At 42.0% G+C, this 24,086-nt stretch overlaps 1 protein-coding gene across 2 annotated transcripts in view; it reads left to right on the forward strand.

The window, feature by feature from the left end:
* The window catches only part of THBS4 (thrombospondin 4), a 50,075-nt gene that overhangs the window by 10,768 nt on the left and 15,221 nt on the right, over nucleotides 1-24,086 (forward strand). For both annotated transcript variants that reach the window (XR_014794820.1, XM_084881304.1), the window contains exons 3-10: nucleotides 11,613-11,860; nucleotides 15,276-15,384; nucleotides 15,779-15,861; nucleotides 16,197-16,248; nucleotides 16,459-16,661; nucleotides 18,170-18,307; nucleotides 19,847-19,915; nucleotides 23,138-23,290. Coding sequence is in view for 1 of the 2 variants with exons in the window: in XM_084881304.1 (XP_084737430.1) it covers nucleotides 11,613-11,860; nucleotides 15,276-15,384; nucleotides 15,779-15,861; nucleotides 16,197-16,248; nucleotides 16,459-16,661; nucleotides 18,170-18,307; nucleotides 19,847-19,915; nucleotides 23,138-23,290 (1,055 nt within the window). In the remaining variant the exon portion in view is untranslated. The remainder of the gene's footprint in view (nucleotides 1-11,612; nucleotides 11,861-15,275; nucleotides 15,385-15,778; nucleotides 15,862-16,196; nucleotides 16,249-16,458; nucleotides 16,662-18,169; nucleotides 18,308-19,846; nucleotides 19,916-23,137; nucleotides 23,291-24,086) is intronic.

The following is a 24,086-nucleotide window of genomic DNA, read 5'->3' on the forward strand; positions in this document are numbered from 1 at the left end:
TTGCCTTATAGAAAAGTATTTAGTGGTTTAGACAAGCCTCTATCTTGGGCATTTAAGTATTCAACTTATTAGTGATTTAGATGAAGACATGGATATTATTTTATTATGTTGGTAATTGGCACAAAGCTAGAAAAAATGGTTGAAAATATTGAATGCTATGATTAAGATTTAGAAGGCCCTATTATACTGGAAAAACATGCCACCATCAGTCAGATGAAATTTAACATGAAAAAATGTAAATCTACCACCTAGGAGTGAAAAGTAAATTGCAGAATGCAGGATGTGGGAGATCTATCCCAAGAGTTCTGGTCAACAACATTAAGAACCAATCAGTGTTGAGCACAGCGCCTGATGTAGTAGTTGCTCAAAAATGTTTGCTGATTGAATGGACAAACAGAGACAGTGATGCAGTGGTTTTAAAAAGTTTCTTATAGTTTTGTGAATTCACATATGTGACCCTATAAGGGAGCTAATAGTCCCACTGTACTCTGAATTGTCCGGCCACATCTAGGATATTGTGGCTAGTTCTGGACACATTTCACAGGGACACTAGCAAGTCAAAGATTACCTTGAGAGTCACCCAAATAGCACCTCTTTAAGCCCCATTTTCACCACATTATAAGTCAAAAAATGAAAGAAAATAGAGTTATAAAAGAGCCAGACAAGATGTGAGAGAGAGAAAAATTGTCTTAAGATATTTGAAGAATATCATTTGGTTTTAGAATAAGATTAAATCTGTCTATAGCTCTGAAGAGTAAAATTAGGACTTTGGTAGAAGTCAGAGGGAACAAATACTGGCTCTGTGTTAGACAAATCTTAGAGGGAAATCCAAAAGTGAAATGGTTCTCTCCGCACAGTAATGAGTTCCTGGTTACTGGAAATGTGGTAGAGGCTGCATTTGTACTGAGGGGATTTGTGAAGGGAGATGTTAGGCAGGATGACTTACCATGAAAATATTCGGTGGCTCTTCTAAGGCTAACGAGTTTCCATGGACTCTTAAGAAGTTGCTTTTTAGCCCTCTCCTATAACATGACCTTGGGATTCTGTGCTTACACAGCGCTTTGTCACCTACCATATAGTTGTATACAGTGACGTTCTTCTTTTCTGTGGATGATTTTGCTGTGTGTGTGTGTGTGTGTGTGTGTGTGTGTGCGCGCGCGCGTATTCTGTACACTTTGCATTTGTTCAAACCATTTTAAGAAAAATTTAAAACACACGGATTACATTTATCACACTTAGGACTCAGAGTACTTTCAGGAAAAGCAATTTGATGATTTACTTTTTATATATATTTCCAAAGCACTAAAGTTACAAAGACCTAGTGTACAGGGCATAAAGATAAATAAGCAGAGGTGAACAAGAATATCCATCACCAGAGACATTAATGGCAAGAAGGCTTTTTTAAAATGTACAATTATTTAAGAAGAGGAGGAAAGGTTGACACCAATGGCTTTCATCATGTATTTAAAAGTGTGAAAGAGCAAAGCCATTTGCCAGGCAGAGCAGAAATCCTGAGTTTGCTGCCTGCAGGCCAGGCCACTCTGAACTTCTTTGCCCAGGCAGACAAAATATTATCATTTCCAGTTCTTTATAGCTGGCACTCTTGCTTCATTGCTTTGACATTCAACATGTAATATTTTTTTACTTGCAGGTCCATTTTTAAAAAAAACAAACACTTTCTTTTGAAAACTCATCCCCAAGACAGCAATATTTCACATCTTTATTGCTTGGGTTTGCTTTTTCATCTCCTGCCAGTCGCTGAGATGGGATTTAGTCAGCTTAGACGACATAGTTTCTGTGTCAGGCTAGTACTCAGACATGGAAATGCAGCCCTAAGATTAGGCCCCAAATTGTTAAGTACACAAAAGTGCCAAGTTTACAAGAACAGGATTTATATAAACAAACCAATAGAAACTGCTCCCCACATTTTAAAAAGGATTGTGAGTAAAACAATCAGCATGGACACATGAAAACTCTATTTTATCTATTTCTTATTAAATGAATACTTGTATTTGGTATTCACAGATGCTGTGGTACATGGGAAAATTAGTAAGAAATGGACTTCTAATAGAGAAGATAAGAAATAAACACAAATATACCTACATTTGTACAGCAGTTTATAGTTTTACATTTTCCTTTTCTCCTTCAGTGGTTTTTTTTGTTTGTTTGTTCAATTTTTAATTTTTTTTTCAATTACAGTTGCATTCAATACTGTTTTGTATTAGTTTCAAGTATATAGCATAGCAGTTAAATAATCACATACTTTACAAAGTATTCTCCTGATATTTCCAGTACCCACCTGGCACCATACATAGTATTACAATATTATTGACTATATTTCCTGTGCTGTTCTGTACATCCCCACAACTATTCTGTAACTACCATCTCTTTACTTTTTTCACCCAGCCCTGCAACCACCCTCCCCTCTGGCAACCATCAGTCTGGTTTCCATATCTATAAGTATGTTTATGTTTTGTTTACTCATTTATATTATTCTTTAGATTCCATCCATAAGTCAACTCATATGGTATTTGTCCTTCTCTGACTGACTTATTTCACTTAGCATAAAGCTCTCCAAGTCCATCCATGCTGTCACAAAGGGTATGATTTACCTCTTTTTTATAGAAGAGTATTATTCCATTATGTAAAGGTACCACTTCCGTTTTATCCACTCATCTACTGATAGACACTTGGGTTGCTTTCAAATCTTGGCTATTGTAAATAATGCTGCAGTGGACATAGGATTGTATATATTCTTTCAAATTACTGTTTCAGGTTTCTTTGGCTATATTCCCAGAAGTAGAATTGCTGGGACATAAGGCAGTTCCATTTTTAATTTTTGAGGAACCTCCATACTGCTTTCCACAATGGCAGCACCAATCTGCATTCCCACCAACAATGCACCAGGGTTCCCTTTTTTCCACATCTTTGCCAACCTTTGTAATTTGTTGATTTATTGGTGATAACCATACTGATAAGTGTGAGGTGATATCTCATTATGGCTTTAATTTACATTTCTCTGATGATTAATGATCTTTTCATGTCTATTAGCCATCTGTATGTCCTCTTTGGAGAAGTATCTCTAGGTCCTTTGTCCATTTTTAAATGGGATTGTTTGGGGGGGAGGTTGATGTTGAATTTTGTAAGTTCCCTATCAATTTTGGGTATTAAACCCTTATCAGATGTATCATTGGCAAATTTGTTCTCCCATTCAGTGGGTTGTCTTTTCATTTTGTTGATGGTTTCCTTTACAGTGCAAAAACGTTTTAGTTTAATGTAGTCACATATGTTTATTTTTCTTTTGTTTTCCTTGCCTAAAAGATATATCAGAAAAAAATATTACTAAGAGAATATTTTCTTTTAAGATTTTTATGGTATCAAGTTTAAGATTTAATTTATTCTTGTATATGATATAAGAAGGTGGTCTAGTTTCATTTTTTTTACACATATTGGTCCAATTTTCCCAACACCATTTACTGAATAGATTGTCTGTACCCCACTGTTTGTTCTTCCTTCCTTTGTCAAATATTAATTGGCCAAAAAGGTATGTGTTCATTTCAGGGCTCTCTATTCTGTTCCAAATATTTATATGTCTGTTATTATGCCAATACCATTTTGTTTTGATGATTATAGCCTTGTAGCATAAATTGATATTAGGTAGCATGATACCTCCCACTTTGTTGTTCTTTCTCAAGATTGCTGTGGCTATTCAGGGTCTTTAGTGATTCCCTGTAAATTTTTGGATTATTTGTTCTAGTTCTAGTTGCAGATGACATGATACTGTATATAGAACATTGGTATGTTTAAAATATTATTTAATTTCTAGAGAGAGGGGGAGGGAGGGAGAAAGGGAGGAAGGAAGAGAGAGAGAGAGAGAGAGAGAGAGAGAGAGAGAGAGAGAGAGAGAGAGAGAGAGAGAGAGAAACATTGACACGAGAGGGAAATATCTATGTGAGAGTGAAACATTGATCAGCTGCCTCTTGCAGGCTCCCTACCAGGGATAGACCCTTCATCCCCACAACCCACAACCCGGCATGTGCTGTGACTGGGAACCAAACCAGCAACCTTTCAGTGCATGGGAGCATGCCCAACCAACTGAGCCATACCAGCCAGGGCCACCATTTTTATTTTTATAGGAATTGCTTTGAGTGGTACGGACATTTAATAATGTTAATTCTTCCTATCCATGAGCACAGTATACACTTCTTTCTTTTTTTTTATCTTCAATTTTTTTTCTTGTAAACATAAACATACTCGGTCACCTCCTGCATACCCCTACTGGGGATCAAGCCTGCAATCCAGGCATGTGCCCTTGAGTGGAATTAAACCCAGGACCCTTCAGTCCTCATACTGACCCTCTATCCACTGAGCCAAACTGGCTAGGGTTTAATTTTATTTTTTTATGCTGTTGTAAATGGGATTGTTTTCCTAGTTTCCCTTTCTGATAGTTCATTATTGGTGTCTAAAAATGCTACTGATTTGTGGATATTTATTTTGTATCCCACTATGTTATTGAATTTACTTATCAGTTCCAGTAGTTTTTTGGTGGAATTTTTAGGGTTTTCTATATATTGTATCATGTCATCTGCAAATGACAGTTTTACTTTCTTTCTGATTTGGATGCCTTTTATTTCTTCTTCTTGTTGATCTCTGTGGCTAGGACTTCTAATACTGTTCTATATAATAAAAGACCAGTGACCGTAAAGGCATAATGACCAGAAGGACCAATCGACCAGTGGCTTTGAGGTGCATTGACCACCTCTTGGTCCCTCCACGCAGCCCGCAGGCTCCAATCATTGGATGGCCAATGGGGGACTGGGGTGGGTGATGGCAGGGCAGGACTGGGGACTGGTGAGCAGGCGGGAAATGGCCCTGATCACAGGCTAGGCCTAGGAACCCATCCCACACATGATTTCATGCTCTGGGCCTCTAGTGTTGAATAAGAGTAGTGACAATGGACATTCTGTCTTGTTTCTGATATTAATGAAAATACTTTTATTGTAGTTTCTGTGGGTTTGCATAAATGGGCTCTAATATGTTGAGATGTGTTCCCTCTATTTCTGCTTTGCTGAGAGTTTATCATAAATGGGTGCTAGATTTTCTCAAAAGATTTTTTTCTGCACCTATTCATATGATCATATGATTTTTATCCTTCATTTTGTTTATGTGGTATATCACATTTGTTGATTTGTGGATATTGTATCAACTTTGCATCCCAGGAATGAATCCCACTTGATCATGGTATATGATTTTTTTAATATATTGCTGGATTTGGTTTGCTAATAATTGAAGATTTTTGTATCTATGTTTATCAGATATATTGGCTTATAATTTTATTTCTTTGAGGTATCTTTATTTGGTTTTGGAATTAGGATAATGCTGGCCTCATAAAATGAGCGTAGAAGTTTTCCCTCTTCTTGAATTTTTTGAAATCATTTGAGGAGAGGCATTAGTTCTTTGAATGTTTGGTAAAATTCTCCAGTGAAATCATCCAGTACAAGGCTTTTGTTTGTTGGATGTGTTGTGGTTTTTGTTTTTGTTTTTTTTTTATTACTGCTCCAATTCCATTATTTGTAATTGGTCTGTTCATATTTTCTGTTTCTTCTTGATTCCGTTTTGGGAGATTGTATTTTCTAAGAATTTATCCATTTTGTCCAAATTGTCCAATTTGTTGGCATATAATTATTTATAATATTTTCTTATAATCTGTATTTCTGTGATTAGTTTTGCATTTTCTTATTTGACCACCACTGAAAACAAAATGAAATTGGAAGGGCAACCTATATTAACTCCATTTAGAGGTTTAAGAAATGGACACTGAGTAATATGAACAAGCCTGGCTCACATATCTATTAAGTATCTGAGCGATAACTGGAATCTGAATCCTGAAAATATACACCTAGGGAAGTGCCAAGGAAGTGTAATGGGAATATTAATGAGGCAGATGCCTTTCCACCATGGGGGAGAAGGAAGACTTCAAGGAATAGGGTGCATTTGAGCTGGATGTTGGCTTCAGATACATAGGGATATGGAGAAGGAAGGAGAGCTATGGAGAAGGGAACATGCCACACAGAAAGAAAAGGATGAGGGAGCTGGAGAAAGCTAGAGAGGGGTGAAAACAGAATAGGTTGTTCATCTTGGCTGGGCATCAGCAGCATGGAGAGTTGTGAGTGGTGAGGAGGTTGGGGTCAGTGCTGGGATAGGGTGCTTAGACATTACTTAAGAACCACTAGGGAGCTATTGAGGATTTTATTTACTTCCTTGCATGTTGCTTTGAGAAGACAATTACTTGGTCAGAAGAGGCCTATAAGAAGCTCCAGCTTTCAGTCCAGAAAAACTGCAGAAAGAGACCTTAAGTAGGAAGGTGAGTCAGGAATCTGACCCAGAAACCCAGAGCTGGAACAGAGCAGAGGCAGAAATGCCATTTGAAGATCTACAGCCTTCAGTTCCAATCAGATGTGCTGAGTTCTTTTTACTCGCCCTGCGGGAGAACTAGGCAAAAATCACCAAACTTGTCTCAGCTATTGAATGAAAAGCAGCAGAACAGAATGTGCTGCAGCTGAAGTGACAGCGCTGTACCCTGTGACTGTCTCCCTGGGAATGGTGCTTCTGGGGGAGGTGGTGGGCCCAGACCACTCCTTCCAGCCTCAGGGCACTGGCTTTTCTTCTTCTTGGAGGAGAAAATGATTGTCTTTATTTTGTTCTTTGTTTGGTCCCCCACTGCTCTGTGTGTGTGTGCTGAGCTGGGACAGGGAGAGCTGAGCACTGGGAAAGGGAGACCTGGGGAGAGGAAGGCATCACGTCTCCTCGGAGAAGGTCACCCGGTAGGCTGCAGGCTCCTGGGCCAGGGCTTAAGCTGTTTCTGGATTCAGTGTGACTGATGGGAAAATATCGAGTTTTCTGAGCAGGTGCCTATCTGCCCTCTGGGGTAGTTTTACTGCTCTGAAGATAACATAAGTATAGAAGCATTGAAGTAAGGAATTTGCAATAAAATAAGAAAAATGATAAATGGGAGCCATAAGAGAAATGAGAATTATTGGAACGGGTATGAAGAATGTTAAATGTCAAAGCACTTGATAATATTTCTGCTAACAGACGTTGTGAAGATGGAAGTTTCCATAATACTTCTTTTCCTTTTTTTTTTTGTTTTTCTTTTTTTTTTTTTCTCTCTTGCTATTGTCACAAGACCTAGGAGCAAAAGGAATTTGTCACTTTAGTGTTACATTGCAACACAAAGCAAGGCACAAGTACCCTTATATGGCAGTGTGAACACAATAGTAGGTTTTGTTACTTGCAATAAATCTTGAATTGCCACTCTATAAATCATTTATATTTTATATGTGAAAAGCTTTAATGCAATCATTTAATTATTCATTGAAAGTTCATATTTACAACATTTAATGTACACCTGTTATGTATAAAGTACTCCACTAGGTACTAGTTATAAAATTAAACATAGCTATTCAATTAGGAACATAAATCACACCCCACATGCCATGGAAAGCCTATTATAAAAGCAAGCGAGATACCCATGAAAATGTGGTCTTTGAATTTCCCAGAAATCTCAGCTTGGGTAGCAAAATCAAGAGTATTTGTTTTAGGCCACTCTGTGTATCCTCTTAAACTGTTAATATGAGGAACAGAGGTTGTGGCCATAATGAAAATAATGAGACACTGAATATACGTGTCTATGACCTAATTGAAGTCTGGTGGTCTAAGTGCCATTTTTATTGACCTATTGAAAACTCTAGGTATTTGCAAACTGTTCAAAAGAGTTAAAAAAAAATACCAGTTTAAAAGTTAGTGCATGTTTGGGTTTAATTTGTCCCTCTTTGGATGTTGCATATGTCTCTAAGTTTCAGACATGCAGTTAGTATTATAAATTTTCAACAATATTCAATAAAGGGGTAAAAATCCTGTTCTAGCCCATATTTAAAACACCTCAAGAATTTTAATTCGTTTTTTATTTCTCTTAACACACAATGCAACAGACATATGTACACATACTATTTTTCTGAATGAACTACAATGACTCATAATGTTTTTGTACTCAACAAAATACTGAGAATGCCTTTTCGTGTTTGTAATTAAATTTATTGGGGTAACATTGGTTTATTTTTAATATACCATATTTATTTAAGTCTTACCAATGCTTTACTTCAGGAAACATAGTATTGTTCTATAGTCTAGCTCAAGCATGTCAAACTCAAAGGCTAACACTGGCCAAATAAACAAGGTTTAAGTTTTTGTGGGCCGCAAAAAAACAAAAGCTTCAATTTTCAATAGAAATATAGGTTTATTTCAATAGAGACATGCTGAATACAAAGGGATGAATTAAATAAGTAATTGTTAAAATAGAACATTTTAATAAAAATTAATGTTTTTTCTTGAACATTAACTTACCAGACACTGAATAATTGCACAAATAAGCATAATGCAAACAAATACTTTTTTGTACTCCAAAAGTGAAACATTTCTTATTGCGCATACCAAACAGGTCTGTCCAAGATTAATGACGTGGCAATCGGCTGCTAACATATTCACTGCTAGTATTAGTGGAGAGAAATGGTGCACCTGTGCATAAGGCATGTAAGGAAAATGCATGCAACATGATTTTAATAATCAGTCATTAGTGAACGTTATTGTTCATTACTCAGAATCCTATCTAATAAAATGGTAATATGGAAATTAACAATCACTCTGTCACAAAGATGGTGGCACCCATAGCAGCCAGGGCACTGGATGCTGGCAGCGTTGCCCTGATGATGAGCCCCAGTGTCCTGCACACCCTGGCCCTGCGGAGGGCAGGTGGGCAGGCCTCTCGTAATCACCATACTGTTGTCTGTGTCTATGAATTTGTTTTGTTCATTTGTTGCTTTCTGTTTTATATCCCACGTATGAATGAAATCATATAGTTCTTGCCCTTTTCCTCTGACTTATTTCACTTAGCATGATACCCTCTACAACTATCCTTGTTGTCACAAATAGCAATATTTTACTTAGGACTGGACTTACTTCTGCCCTTTCACAACTTGCCTCTACTGCTGCTGACGTTGTTGCAGGCCAGGCTGAAGGACTCACACACACACACACCCTGTGCATGAATTTCATGCACCGGGCCTCTAGTTATGTATAACAGGATATTGTAAAAATTAAGTTACAAAATTTTATTTAAAACATTTCTTACATACCGTTATATTGACTGGGCCACAAAAATATTTGTTGTGGGCCATATGCGGCCCCCAGACCACAAAGTGTGACATTCTTGGTCTAACTAGTCTGTCCTGCCAGGTCCTATCAGTTCTTACCTCTCCATAAGCAATTAGTGGTGACAACATATGCAGAAGAGGTTTTCTATGTGACTCCTCTCAGCATCTCTGTACAACACAGATCCTGATGCCAACTGGCCCTCTCCAGTCATGATCAAATGGAAAAACAAATTTAGTCAGAGTTTAAAAGAGGTGGGAACATCAACCTAGAAATTCTAATGTGGAAAAAGCCTTAAGGTTTCACAATAGGGATTATTTTCTTTGGCAAATACTGCCACATAAACAAATATTCTTGGCTGGCTACTCAATGGGGCAGCACCAGGTTGGCATTTACACTCTGCAGAAAAGGTACCCAAGGAAGAATGGTCTGAATACTTGCTACAAGTCATACAGATTAACAGTAGCCCATTCTGGGTACACACATGTAATTCATTTATTTGTTGTTACTGCTGTATAAGTAATGCATGCTTCTTGTAGAAAATAGTCAGTGAAGAAGAGCAAGAGGAAAAAAAGCACATTATCTGGGCACTGACCATGTTAACATTGACATTATCTCATAATTTTCTATGTATAGGTAGGTATACTAGCATACTTCTACATATGTACACATACTATTTTTCTGAATGAACTACAATGACTCATAATGTTTTTGTACTCAACAAAATACTGAGAATGCCTTTTCATGTTTGTAATTAAATTTATTGGGGTAACATTGGTTAATAACATAGATTTCAAGTGTCCAATTCCATAACACATCATCTGTCTGTTGCATTGTGTGTTCATCTCCCAGAGTCTATAGTCTCCTTCTGTCACCGTGTACTTGATCCCCTTTACCTTCTTCTTCCTCCCTAGCCCCCTTCTCCTCTCGTAACCACCATACTGTTGTCTGTGTCTATGAATTTGTTTTGTTCATTTGGTGCTTTCTGTTTTATATCCCACGTATGAATGAAATAATATAGTTCTTGCCCTTTTCCTCTGACTTATTTCACTTAGCATGATACCCTCTACAACTATCCATGTTGTCATAAATAGCAATATTTTACTCATTTTTAGGACTGAAGTTACTTCTGCCCTTTCACAACCTGCCTCTACTGCTGCTGCCTCACCCACTTGCTCTGATATGCCCACCATCAGATATTTCAATGTGTGGATCCCTCAGACGTGTTTGTGTGTTGGGCAGGGAATCCTTTGTTGAAGTATAGTTGTCCAACTTGTAACTTTTCAGGGGAGGGACCAAAAGGTTCTCGCACACTGCCATGAAGCTGTTACTCTCTTTTGTGTTTTTAATATATAATAATTCCATAGCATTCCATTTTATAGTTATACCATTATTTAAGTAGCCAGCCCTCCATCTCTTTTTGGATGTACATGCTGTATCAAGTGTTTGTTATAATATTTCTGAAGCGAATGTTCATGTCCATACAGATTGGGATTTACTTCCCTAGTGTCAATTCCTAAAAGTGGCATTGCTGGCCCATAGGATCTGTACAGCTTTAAGTTTTTATACACATCACTAAATTGCCTGCAGAAAAGTTATACTCATTTAAGGCTATTACACCCTGGGCAGTTGAAGACTTTGACTCTGACCTTTGGAGCTGCAATTATGTGTTTACCACATTAATTATCCAGTGACATTTACACTCAGTATTTGACCTTGTTCCTAGGATTGTTTCCGATGATGAACTTGAGCTTGGCCCTGGTATCTGTGTATGGACCTGGAGGTGTTCGTGGTGGATTCACTAAGGCCTTGGTAGCAAATTATTTTGCTCTGTATAGCAAACCTTACCCACTGGGCTTCACTCCCAAAGGCTCAGCATCCAAGAACAGATTGGACTGTCCATGCCTAGCATTCTTTTAATCATGAAGTAACCACCCTCAGTTTCAAATTCTAATCCTAGCACTTATTGCGTCCTTGAAGCACGCTCCTTTGCTTACCTGAGCTTCATCTTCCTCCTCTGTAGACACTAACTTCCTAGGACTGCAGTGAGTAGAAATGAAGTGTTTAAAGCAACTAAGGGCAGCCCCCAGAACTATGGAGGTCCTCAGTAAACGTTGGGTGAATTAATGAGCGCACGCCCTAAAGAGCTGACTTTGACTTAGTGGATTTTTCATGGGTTCTGTTTGCTCATTGTACTTAACCACTATCTGATATTATGTTTTATAATTTTCTACCTTATTTTATATCTCTCCATGAGCACAATACCTGTGGAGAATAACCTCTGGCACACAAGATGGTGAATACTTATGGTTCCAGGGATCCAGCCTTGGGACCTGGAAGCCCTTCAGCACAGAACCACCCTGCCCCCCTTATCTCATTATTTACTGACCTGTGCTTGGTTCCAGCCATCCTACGTTACCTGAAGAATGATGGGAAGATCCATTTGGTGGTTTTCAACAACCTGCAGCTGGCTGACGGCAAGCGGCACAGGGTCCTACTGAGACTGAGCAATTTGCAGCGAGGGGCTGGCTCCATAGAGCTCTATGTGGACTGCACCCAAGTGGATTCTGTTCACAATCTCCCCAGAGCCTTCTCTGGCCTCACCCAGAGTCCTGCGTCCATTGAATTGAGGACTTTCCAGAGGAGGGCACAGGTAGGGACCCACAAACTGTTCTTCAAAGTGGAAAGATGAGCTGCTGAGGCTCGGGGGACGCAGAGGTGTGTGCGGAGGTTATGAGTAGGTCTAATTCTGGCTGCATGGTAGAATCACCTACCAAATTTGATAAGCCACATATAGAGGGCCAATCCTGAAGATGAAATGAATCGAAATCTATAGGGGTGATGCCTAAGCAACAGTGTTTTTTAAAATACTGATTTTAATGTGAAGTCAAAATTGAGAACTTCTACCCTGGCCAGTGTGGCTCCATTGGTTGGGCATGGTTTCCACACTGAAAGGCTGTGGATTCAAGTCCCAGTTAGGGCACATACCTCGGTTGTGAAAATGTTTCTTTCTCTCTCTCTCTCTCTCTTCTTCCCCCTTCCTCTCACTCTGATATCAATACATGTCCTTGGGTGAGGATGTGAAAATAAAATTTTTTTAAAAATTGAGAATTGCTTTTGATGATAAACAGAGACTTTTGGGATACAATTTTCAAGCTGGAAATAAATTACAAAAATTTAAAGACTATCTTAAGATAGTCTATTTTTAATTTCTCTATAGTTATTATTTTTATCAATTTTTTTAAAAAAGAATGCTTGAAAAATACCAAGCAATAGTAACAATTTTCATAAGATCTTAGCAGAACATCCATAACAGGATCTTATTGCCAACTTAGTTCCAAGTGCCCTTAAAAATTCCATCTCCTCCGTCGTCGTCGTCGTCGTCTTCTTTTTTTTTTTTTTTTTTAATATATTTTATTGATTTTTTACAGAGAGGAAGAGAGAGGGACAGAGAGTTAGAAACATCGATGAGAGAGAGTCATCAATCAGCTGACTCTTGCACACCTCCCACTGGGGATGTGCCCGCAACCAAGGTACATGCCCTTGACCGGAATTGAACCCGGGACCTTTCAGTCCGCAGGCCGACGCTCTGTCTACTGAGCCAAACCGGTTTTGGCCCGTCTTCTTTTTTATGCCACGATGATGGTAATATTTTTCATTGTATCACTGCATCTACTACAGAAATTGCCACATGTATTTATTTTAGAATTGCGTGCTAGGAAATAGTTACTTTCCTATAAAGGACTACTATTCTTTGTCCTTTCCATTAATTATAACTAACTGGTCATAGTTCCTGAATTTTATCTGATTTGAAAGTCAGTGCCAAAATCAGTAACTATGTTCATCTGTTGTGGCCCATAATATTGTTGTCATCCTCTAGCTCTCAAGTCTCATTTTCCATTTCTATTTTATTGCATGTGCTTTAGTTACAAGCTGCACTGAACCCTTTGAACAAAGAGGCAGGGGCAGGGTGTAAGCAATAATTTCCATTACAGCTAAGAATACTGAAACGTTTTAGAAAATATATTTTTTAAAAACTATAAATCTGATACTAGAATTTTGTGCTTTAAAAATAGGAATCATTTTAAAGCAGAAACTCCCAAGAAAATTAAAATCCATGTGTCTTTTTATTATGTTTTTTAGAGATACATATAACTCTATGCATATATTTTTAGTGTAGATTTATATAAGAGAAAAAATGAATACTAAACTTTATTTCTGCACTCCCTAAATAGCCAAAATCAGAATGAAAGAAATTATGTCACTGACCATTTCAGAAATTAGTGTCTACCATCAAACAAGTCAAATTTCTAAAAGCGAGGAGTCAGCCATGACAAGGTCATCAGAAACTATGCTTATTGGAAACTTCTCAGAAGCCCTAGCTCCTTAGACTATCAGCAGGGTCCCTAGGGCTCTATCTTTAGTCATCTACTCATTCATTCAGTCAGTCAACAAATAGGCACATTCTAGGCCACTAGTCCAAAACAGTCGTAGTTCTGCCTCCTCTGACCTTATAGTCCAACTAGGGGCCCGGTACACACAATCACGCACCTTGAAAGGAACTGTGGGCCGCAAGGCTGCGGTAAGCACAGGGGTGGGTCTCGGGCCAACCCCTCACCCTGCCTGGTCCTTCCCACCGCAGCCCTGTTCCTACCACCACCACTCCCACATGTTGATGGTGTCAGCCCACTTGCACCCACTGAAGGTGCAGAGTGATTGGGGCCGGCGCCAGCACTGGGTGCGAGTGGGGCTGGCACTGTCAGAGGGTGCGAGTGGCAGCTGCTGCCCTGATTGCCCCTCAGAAGCAGGGAGAGGTGGAGAAGCCCTCAGGGGTGACCAGGGCCAGCAGCCACCACTCACACCTGCTGATGGTGCCAAGAGATGGGGACTGGTGCTGGACACCAGCAGCAAGTGCAAGCAGGGCCAGAGCTGACAGTGGGTGCGAGCAGCAGCTTTGGCACTGGCAGCAGGTGCAAGCAGGCAGCAGGTGTGAGAGGTGGCTGCCAGCCCCGACCACTCCTTAGGAGCAGGGGGAGGTGGAGAAGCCCTGAGGGACAGTGCCAGCAGCAGGTGAGAGCACTGGGCGGGTCCATAGCCCGCACAAGCAAAGAATTTTCAGTAACCACTAGAGGCTCGCCCTGATGACAGCAACTGGCACCCTGCCTTGGTCTGGCGCCCCTACCCCCTCACCCCCTCGCCTGCTCCACCATCCTGCCATGGTCAACACCTGCCATGTTCCGCACACACACCCTGGTGGTAAGAGCACATCATAGCAACCAGTTGTTCAGTTGTTCCACCATTTGGTCTATTTGCATATTAGCCTTTTATTATATAGGCTGTCCAACACACTATCTGTTGCAAAGCACGTGTTGAATATATCTTAACGTAGCTTTGAAAAGTAGAATCCCCCTGCAAATCCTTAGCATTTTAAAATAAAAATGATAACTTTACATTTGCAGATAACATAACATTTCTCTGTCATTTATAGATATAATAATGGATTTGATGAGTTACAAAATAAAGGGGTGAGGAAACTGGCTTTGTGACTAACAATGAACGATTGACATGAACCAATAAAGTGATAATATGATGCCATCTACCTAATAATCATAGAATATATTGTTTATCATTCTCAAAATTCAAGACTTTTCTAAAACCTGATGCCAGGGCATCCTAAAAGCAATACTCTTTAAAACCAGAATGAATGAGTAGAATATTTATTGCAGTCTAAATTTCATAAACAAATTCCAGATAATTCTTAAGCAGTTCCTCAAAATAACTGTTTACCATGAAGGAAAAAACCTGTCTTCTCCTCAGAGCCACTTTCATGAACTCTGAGGCTAAGTTGAATGTCAGCGTTTTCCTCGGCTCCTGGCTGAAGTTCAAAGTTGCTTCAGTGAGAAGGATAGGGCTGGCAGGCTTTAGAAAAAATGCAAACCCACAACATTACATAAGGCGTCAGGGTCCAAGTATACAGGGCTGGTCTGTTATGAAAGTTGTGTGATTATGCAGACACATTGGCTTTGGATGCACGAGCACTGTGTGGTATGAATCTGGTTTTTCTCCAGGACTTCTTGGAAGAGCTGAAGCTGGTGGTGAGAGGCTCACTGTTCCAGGTGGCCAGCCTGCAAGACTGCTTCCTGCAGCAGAGCGAGCCGCTGGCCACCACAAGCACAGGTGTGGGCTCTTGGGCACTTTGCATGCCTTCAACACAGCAAACCCCCAGGCCCCTGAATGGGCTGGGTCCCATCACCAAAGGGTGGGCTGTCCACAAAGCGGTCCTACGGGAGGGATCTCCAGACATCAGGCTCTTACGCCAAAATCCAGGGCAAGGAATATTTTCAATCCCCTTTTTATTTTTATTTTTATTTTTATTATTTTTATAACACACATGGATTTTTGAAGTCTCCAGTGATATCATGACCATTATTTTGTGGATGAATTACACCAAGTTAAATTCCTATGCCCTAGAATTTTGTCACAATTATTCTCTGGGAGATCATTTGCTTCGAGTGACTGTAGAAATGGCTGTTACTGGCTGAATGCTCCTTACCTTTTGTCGTTGCTCTAGGAGACTTTAATCGACAGTTCTTGGGGCAAATGACACAACTGAACCAGCTACTGGGAGAGGTGAAGGATCTTCTTAGGCAGCAGGTAACAACCAAGACTTACCATGTGAACAGCCCCGGGAAGCTCTGTGCACGGGCCCGTGGAGCAGCAGGCCTACAGCACGGCGGCGGGCAGACCTGCAGCCCGGCCCGCGCAGCCCTCCCTCTGTGGACTCTTGACACAAAGACTCTGGAAATGGGGGACAACCATGTGAAAAACACACGGGGGCTCCAGGCAGAGGGGGTGCCAGCAAGGCTTACCTTAGAACTACTTAAGAAGTATTTAATAGCTTGCTACACATAGATTCTTTCATTCCTGGACTGTGTATCAGGTGCTCCTTTTCAATCTTTTTTTTTTTCCCCCTCTTTCCTTTTCTAAAGGTCAAGGAAACATCATTTTTGCGAAACACCATCGCTGAGTGCCAGGCTTGCGGTAAGTGCTCTTCTAGTAACTGGCTCATTCTGAGCTGGACAAGCAGATGCAGACTGATGAAGGGCCCGGGCCGGGGTGAGGCAACATTGGCTGCAGTTTCTGGAGGTTTGGCACGGAGGTGGAGGGAAGAGGACTTCATTGGAAAAACCAAATTTTACTTAGTGTCGTTACGTTCCCTGGTGGTGAATAAGCCTATTGTTTTTCTCCTAGGTCCTCTTAGCTTTCAGTCTCCAACCCCAAGCACACTGGTGCCCCAGGCCCCCCCTGCACCCCCATCCCCCCCAGTGCGCCTGTGTGACGCCAACTCGTGTTTCCGAGGAGTCCGATGCACCAACACCAGAGACGGCTTTCAGTGCGGGCCCTGCCCCGAGGGCTACACAGGCAATGGGATCACCTGCACTGACATTGATGAGGTAAGAGTTCAACGGGACAGGAGAGAGGCCCCTAAATATCTTGCACCCCACACAGCTAATGGAAAAGAGGCCAGGCTGATGACTAACGGATGACTTGGGTTGTCCTCCCAAGGCTACTTAAAAACTACTTCCTGATGAGTCCTTGGAGACCATGAGGCACTGTGAGCAGTGGGAGGAAGGAGGCATGACACATGGTTGTGGCTGTGTTCGTAATCTGTGTCTCCCATTCTTCTTCTGTCCGTGTTGCTGCAATCTGGAGATTTCAGCTTTATACTCTTAACACCGATTGTTTTTCTTAAGCAGTTCGTGTTATACTTGTGATTTTTTTTCTACACTTTTGCAAATGTGGGAGGGGCGAGATCTGTGTAAGGGTATATTCCAGAGGTTGCAACTGATTTCTTCAAGCTTCCTAAAATAGAAAACGAGACCTGTTGAGGCCCCATAACCTGGGAGTAACCAAAGTGTCAGGGATGGAGCCAGAAAGACCCACACAACAAATACAGGCTGGTTGGATGGCTGCCAGATATGCCGATGTAGGCTGTTTCAAGGTCATGGCTAGCCAGTCAGTAGTCTAGTCCCCAAGTAGTGCTCATAGTAGGTAGCAAGGCTGCCATCAGAATGTGCCTTTCCCCTCCCAGCCAGCCAGAGGAAGGTCAGAAGGAGAAATGGAGGGGGTGAGGTACATGCAAGGACCTTAGACACACACACACACACACACACACACACACACACACACACCACCATCACCACCACCACCACTACCACCACCACCACCACCACCCCCTTGTAGGTTTGTGGTAGCGCTCCACTGATTAATGCTCTAGGTAGTAAGCTATTAAGATGGTCTCTAGTAATCCCTCAATTGCAGAAACATCTGTACACATTTCACAGAACTGCATCTGGTTTCTATCTGTGAGCTGGAATTTTTCTCCTTTTGAAAGGGCCAGAAGTGGTCGTGTTTTTTACATTAGTTGAACTGGTGGAAAAAAAAAAATCTCCTAGAGACTCCAAGGGCCTCGGAGCTGCCATGGGCTTGCTAGGGCGCAGGGGCAGGTCCAGACTCTGGTGGATCACATCTAACAGAGGAAACAATTGCCCTCGCTTTGTGTTTTTCAAGGTCTTTTCTGAGTGGTTGGTTCAGTAACACCTTTGGGCCCACCTAACAGCCAGCCATTGAATGGCCTGAGAGCGCTGTCCTTTCATTGATCTCTAAATTCCAAGTTAGATATCAGGGACTGGACCCTGGGAAGTGAAGGGATCAACATTAAGACCCTTTCCGCTTGGCTGTGCATTATTCTGTCATCCAGCAAAGCAACTCCAGATGGTGTTGGTCAGAGATTTCCTAGGGTAATTAGGACATTGGAAGCCTTTATTTCCTTTTACCATTCTGATCACCAAAAACTGACAGTTAAATGAATAAACGAGCTGTGTGGGTAGATAAATGAAAGTGTGAGAGTGTTTTCTCCAGCAGACTAATGACTTTGAATTTTTTTTTTTTCTCTCTCCAGTGCAAATACCATCCCTGCTACCCCGGTGTGCGCTGCGTGAACTTAGCTCCCGGCTTCAGATGTGACCCCTGCCCAGTGGGCTTCACAGGGTCCACGGTGCAGGGTGTGGGGATCAGCTTTGCTAGGTCAAATAAACAGGTAGGCTGACGTTCATTTTTTATTTAATTGCCAACCAAGAAGCTCCCTTGTTCATACCTCTTTCCTTTACCTCCCTGAGCAGCCAATGCCATGTCGAATCTCATGGGGCCAGTGAGCAAAGTAGGTGTTTACCAACTCATTTCTGAGTATATGTTTGTAAAGTTTAGTAGGGAGGAAACTCTTAAATTGGGATGACAGAGCATCACTAGAGAAACACTGAGGTAGCTCTGAAGATGACCATGATCAGAAGCTGTTTTAGAGATGAGAGGATTTCAAGAGTAGAAATAATTCCCTAAGGAAATCCACCCCCCATCTCCACCCCCCAACCCCCCGGCTTCTTCTTATATAAGCTGTAAATTGCCCTGAGCATTTGAGTACTTTGTGACAATCTCCATTTATTTCTAGATGCTCTATATCCTGGTCATTATTTAACTGGCTGACTGTGAAATTCTTTTTGATGTTTTCAGCCCTTAAAAATGGTTGGTCTATAAATATATTTTACTACCTTAGGGAAGTTATTAGCCTTAAAGAAGGGCAGGTTCATTATCTCCTAGCTGCCTATCAAGAGATTCCAGAGGACATCGGGTTTTTTTAGAGTAGAAAAAGGAGGCAAGCTAGTCAGATAGGAATGACAACAAGCCATTAGAGTAATGACCCGAAGTTTTCCTCCAAAGACAAAATCTCCAGGACTAAACCAAGTAAGATAGACAAAAAGAAATAGAAGGTGCTTTATGTAAGTTATTCAGGAGCCCTTCCCAGTAGATTTCCAGCAAGGTGGTAGATTGAACTAAGTAGAAGGAAGTCACCTTGATAAAATTCAACAAGGAATTTTAATGCATCACCAATATCAAAAGAAGTGAGAAGAAATGCTTCAGGTTTTGGAAACAAAGAGGGAACTCAAAACCAGAGCTATGGGTGGAAGCTAATGTCACATCAGCTCATGGGAGGTGGCTCTGGGTAGAGGTCCCGGGGGTTAGGTCTGGGGTTTTAGCACGTACAAGAGGACAGCAGATGCAGTCTTGAGCCAGAGGAAGATCTAACCACCCTGAGCAAAGCCAGGAGCCTCAGAGAGCTATGTTCCCCATTACACGGAGATGAGAAAACTTCCCAAGCCCCCAACATCAACAAGGAAGCCTGATGGCAGTTTGAGGACAAGGTTAACACAGATGAAAACTGTCCACCACAAATCAAAGCTCCAAGCTTATATCACATGCAGTTGTGAGCTCCAAAAATTCTCAGGTAGAAGTACATTGAGTCTCAAGCAGGAGAAAGGAAAAACTTTCTGGCAAAAAGGGTTGTGGGACAGATTAATCAAGCAAGTTGTCTTTTCTGGACCACTTTAAATACAAAGTAGGCAACTATCACTTGAAATTAGGTTAAGTACAGACTGATGCAAACACAGGGAGATGGCTAAAATGACACCCTGATTTCCATTCTGCCTGAAATTTCCTGTCTTCACTTCAGACAGGTATCAAAACACAGCAAAATTTATTTGCATTTCTACTTTAACGAATGTCTCTTTAAATCCTTCTGCACTAGGTCTGCACTGATATTGATGAGTGTCGAAATGGAGCATGTGTTCTCAACTCTATATGCACTAACACTCTGGTAAGTATTTCTCATGGTTGATGTGATCAAAACAGACCAGTTACTAAACCAAGTGTATGTTTATAAATCTAACCTCAAACACACATAGAACATATGGGCATAACTTATTTGATTGGCGAATGAATTTGTGCTGCAAAACAGTTTTCAATATGTAAAGTAATTTTATAAGTATAGTTTTATGACTGCCAAACTTGTTTACTTACTCTCCTGCCAAAGTTTCAGTGTTGGGTTTTTAGATAAATACTAGAGGCCCGGTGCACAAAATTTGTGCATGGGGGAGGAGGGTGTCTCCCTCAGCCCACCCTGCACCCTCTCCAATCTGGAACCCCTCCAGGGATGTCCAACTGACTATTTAGACCCAATCCTATCACAATCCAGGACTGCTGGCTCCCAACTGCTCACCTGCCTGCCTTCCTGATTGCCCCTAACTGCTTCTGCCTGCCAGCCTGATAACCCCCTAACCCCTCCCCTACCAGCCTGATTGATGCCTAACTGCTCCCCTGCCAGCCTGATTGCCCCTAACTGCCCTCCCCTGCAGACCTGGTCTCCCCCAACTGCTCTCTCCTTCTGGCCTGGGGCCCCCACCCCAACTGCCCTTTCCTGCAGGCCCAGTCACCCCCAACTTCCCTCCTCTTCCAGCCTGGTCCCTCTCAACTGCCCTCCCCTGCTGGCCATCTTGTGGAGGCCATCTTGTGTCCACATGGAGGCAGCCATCTAGTGTGTTGGAGTGATGGTCAATTTGCATATTACTATTTTATTAGATAGGATAGAGGCCTGGTGCACAGGTGAGGGGCAGCTAGTTTGCCCTGAAGGGTGTCCCAGATCAGGGTGGGGGTTCCCTTGGGGCATGGGTTGGCCTGGGTGAAGGGACCTGTGGTGGTTTGCAGGCCGGTCATGCCTCCCAGTGACCCAAGTGGAGGTCCTGGTATCTGGGATTTATTTATCTTCTATAATTGAAACTTTGTAGCCTTATAGCAGAGGCCAGGGCTGGCCAGGGCAGGCAGAAAGCTAGGCTTCCTCCATTGTCAGAGAAACTCAAGCCTCCTGCTCACTCCGTGGCTGCAGCCATTTTTGTTGGGATTTATTTATCTTCTATAATTGAAACTTTGTAGCCTTGAGTGGAGTCCAGGGCCAGCCAGGGTGTGCAGGAAGCTTGGCTTCCTCCATTGCCGGGGAAACCCAAGCCTCCATGGCTGCAGCCATCTTGGTTGGGTTAATTTGCATACCCACTACTGATTGGCTGGTAGGTGTGGCTTGTATGTATAGTGAAGTATGGTCAATTTGCATATTACTGTTTTATTAAATAGTATAATGACAAATATTATCCTTTTTGTATTTTAAAAGAATGAAGACCTTGGGTCATTTCAAAGAGAGCTTATGGAACTAAAACCAGGAGCTCTTAATGCTGTGACCTAAAATTGAAGTTCTCCATAGGATGTAATAGACACTCTCAATAGTGTCTATTTTGTCCTGAAGAGATATATGATTTCGCTACTCGTATTAGTGATTGGTGAGGTGGGAAAGTAAATAAATTTTCCAAGTTTAAAAAAAAAAAAAAAAAAAGAATGAAGACCGTCTTAGTTTATATTAATAGAATTAATAAACAGAATACGAATTTTATTGGTGATGACACAGTAAATTGTATTCATTATTCCCATAAAACTTTGAAATTAATTTGTATTAAATTAAAATGCTCAGCATTTAGATAGTTTAAACTGTGAATCTTCATCCCAGGCAAACCTCTTGACCCTTGGCCCCAAAGCTCCCTTTTCTCTGATTCTTAGTGAGCCAAAGTGGCCCAGCCTAGGCTCATTTCCCCACCTACTCCCTCTCCTGTGCTCCTCCTATCCTAGCCCTTCCTTGTTTCACTGACCCCAGTTTTAATAAACTGTCCTCTAAGAATAAAATAATAATAAAATAACATTTAAAACTTCAGATATGGGTTTTATTTCTGAAAGTTTCTATCAAATGTTTCCAAAATGATTGGTGTAGCAACTAGATTGTCAATGAAAGAACTGCCAAATCCATTTATGACGGCTCCTAACTTACCGTATGTCCCTGGGAAAAGGCATTTAATCTCTAGATTCCTACTTTCCTTGTATGTAAAAAGCATTTTTAAAATGCCAATCCTTTATTTTAATCCTCACAGCAACCCTGTCAACAGGCACTATTGTCATCCTCATTTTATAGCTGAAAAAACTGAAGCACAGAGAGGTGAGGGGATTGGGCTAAGGCCACACGTGTCACAAGACTTCCCATGTGGCTGCACAGTCTGTGTTCTTACCCACAGACTCTCCTGCCTAGGAGATCACAGGGATTGATAGTTTTTTACCGGGACACCAGTAGTCTGCACAAATAAATTTGGGGGACGTTGACAATAAGGTAATAACTAAAGCCACCCAGGGAGAAGGAAAGTAGACAGTGGGACTGTCTAGAAACTCCGAGAGCCTCAGAAGATGAAGGAGCAGGCATAGAAAAAAGAGCAGAAGCAGAGAAAGGAGAGAACGGACCAAATGAGGCTGGCGATCGAGGAAGAGCACTGAAGCACATCCTCTGAACTTGGCAATTCAGGGTTGTTCGTCATTAAAATCATTGTGAACTTTATGTGGCTCTCTTTCATAATATGTAAATTTATCTCAGTAAAGATTAAAAAAAGTTGCTTCTGGTTCTAGACATGCCATTGCAACGGAGCCAAAAGCTCACTTGTAGGTTTCTCCCATAGCAGCCTACCTCATCACAATTGTCAGTGCGAGGCCACCAACATTTCTCTGGACCCTGTTCCTTTGTCATTAGTTGAAAGAAAAAAAAAAAAAGTGGGAGGAACAGTAAAAGAAAAATACTTTAACCTGTGTTTTAATCAAACCATCTCCCTTGTCCCAGAGCAAACTGTCTAACTTTACTCCCAGAACACGATGGGAGCTTTCCGCCCTTCTCCCTCGCCCTCAGTGGAGGGTGGGCAGTCAGAGGGGAGGGTCACTGCTTAGCCCTCTGCCTCCTGTTCTCCTGTCCTTTCAGGCCTACATGGCCTGCTGCTGCTTCTCAGCTGGTGGCGTCTTCCCCAGGATCCCCGCCATCTTATAAGACATACATGTAAGCAGGGAGCCAGCATGGGCCTTACTTAATCCAGGCACCACTGAGTACACATGAAAGTAAACACCGTCACAGTACCTCTTTGCTCACAGTTCTGAGCTCCTGGTTTATCACCTTCTTTGCTCCTTTCAGGGTTCTTATCGCTGTGGGCCTTGTAAACCCGGGTACACGGGTGATCAGACGAGGGGCTGCAAACCTGAGCGGAACTGCAGAAACCCGGAACTGAATCCTTGCAGTGTGAACGCACAGTGCATCGAGGAGAGGCAGGGGGATGTGACGTGTGTGGTGAGTTGTGTGTCACTTGCTTTACCGTGTCACCTTCCTCCATTTTAAACCCCACCCGGGGTTTGAAACCATCTGTCATTCTACTTGCTTCAGGGCAAAAGTACTCAAACATGGAAACATTTCCACCAAGATAAACATAGACTGTAACAGCAGGAGGGTCAGCTGAGTTTGTGGGGAGCAATAGGAAGGTCCCTTAACCAGCAGCTGCCTCCTCTCTCCCTGTTGGCCGTGGGTGGACACTGCCCCTTGGGCATCTCAGGGGTGGAGCCCCCGCTCCCAAGCGCCTCCGGTGGAAGGCCTGAGAAATGTGCAGCAGGAGGCCAAGGAGCCTCCTTCCCTCCCTCCCATCTACTGTCCTAGTGATTTATTTGTATAACTTATCAGCCTCCTGCTGCCATTTCTAGCTGACATCCACTTTCAAAATCTGGCCCCAGGCAGTGGGAGGCAGGGGCGAGGTAGTAGGCTGCTGTAAACCCTCAGAGGGAAGCCTCCTGTCTCCCATGGGGGCGTGGGAGGGTGGGGACAGAGCCGTTCTCTGTGTCTACCTTCCCCCAGGCACAGGAATAGCCACTGGAGGTCACGCTCCTTCCTGTGTGTTTCCCAACCCTGGAGCCAATCCTGGGACAAGGTGGCAGGGCAGGGCAGTCTCAGCCTGACGTGAGTCTCGGGCCACGCTGGTGTGCAGGGCCCTTGAGGAGGAAGGCTTGTTCCTATCATCCAGTTCCAAGCCTCAGGCTCCAGAGTGTTGGGGATTCTAGGCACCAAGACATCCACCATGTGCAGCCGCTCACCTCCT

This window comes from Pipistrellus hanaki (genome assembly GCF_964339955.1).
Source record: "Pipistrellus hanaki genome assembly, chromosome: 4".
Taxonomy (NCBI): Eukaryota; Metazoa; Chordata; class Mammalia; order Chiroptera; family Vespertilionidae; genus Pipistrellus; species Pipistrellus hanaki.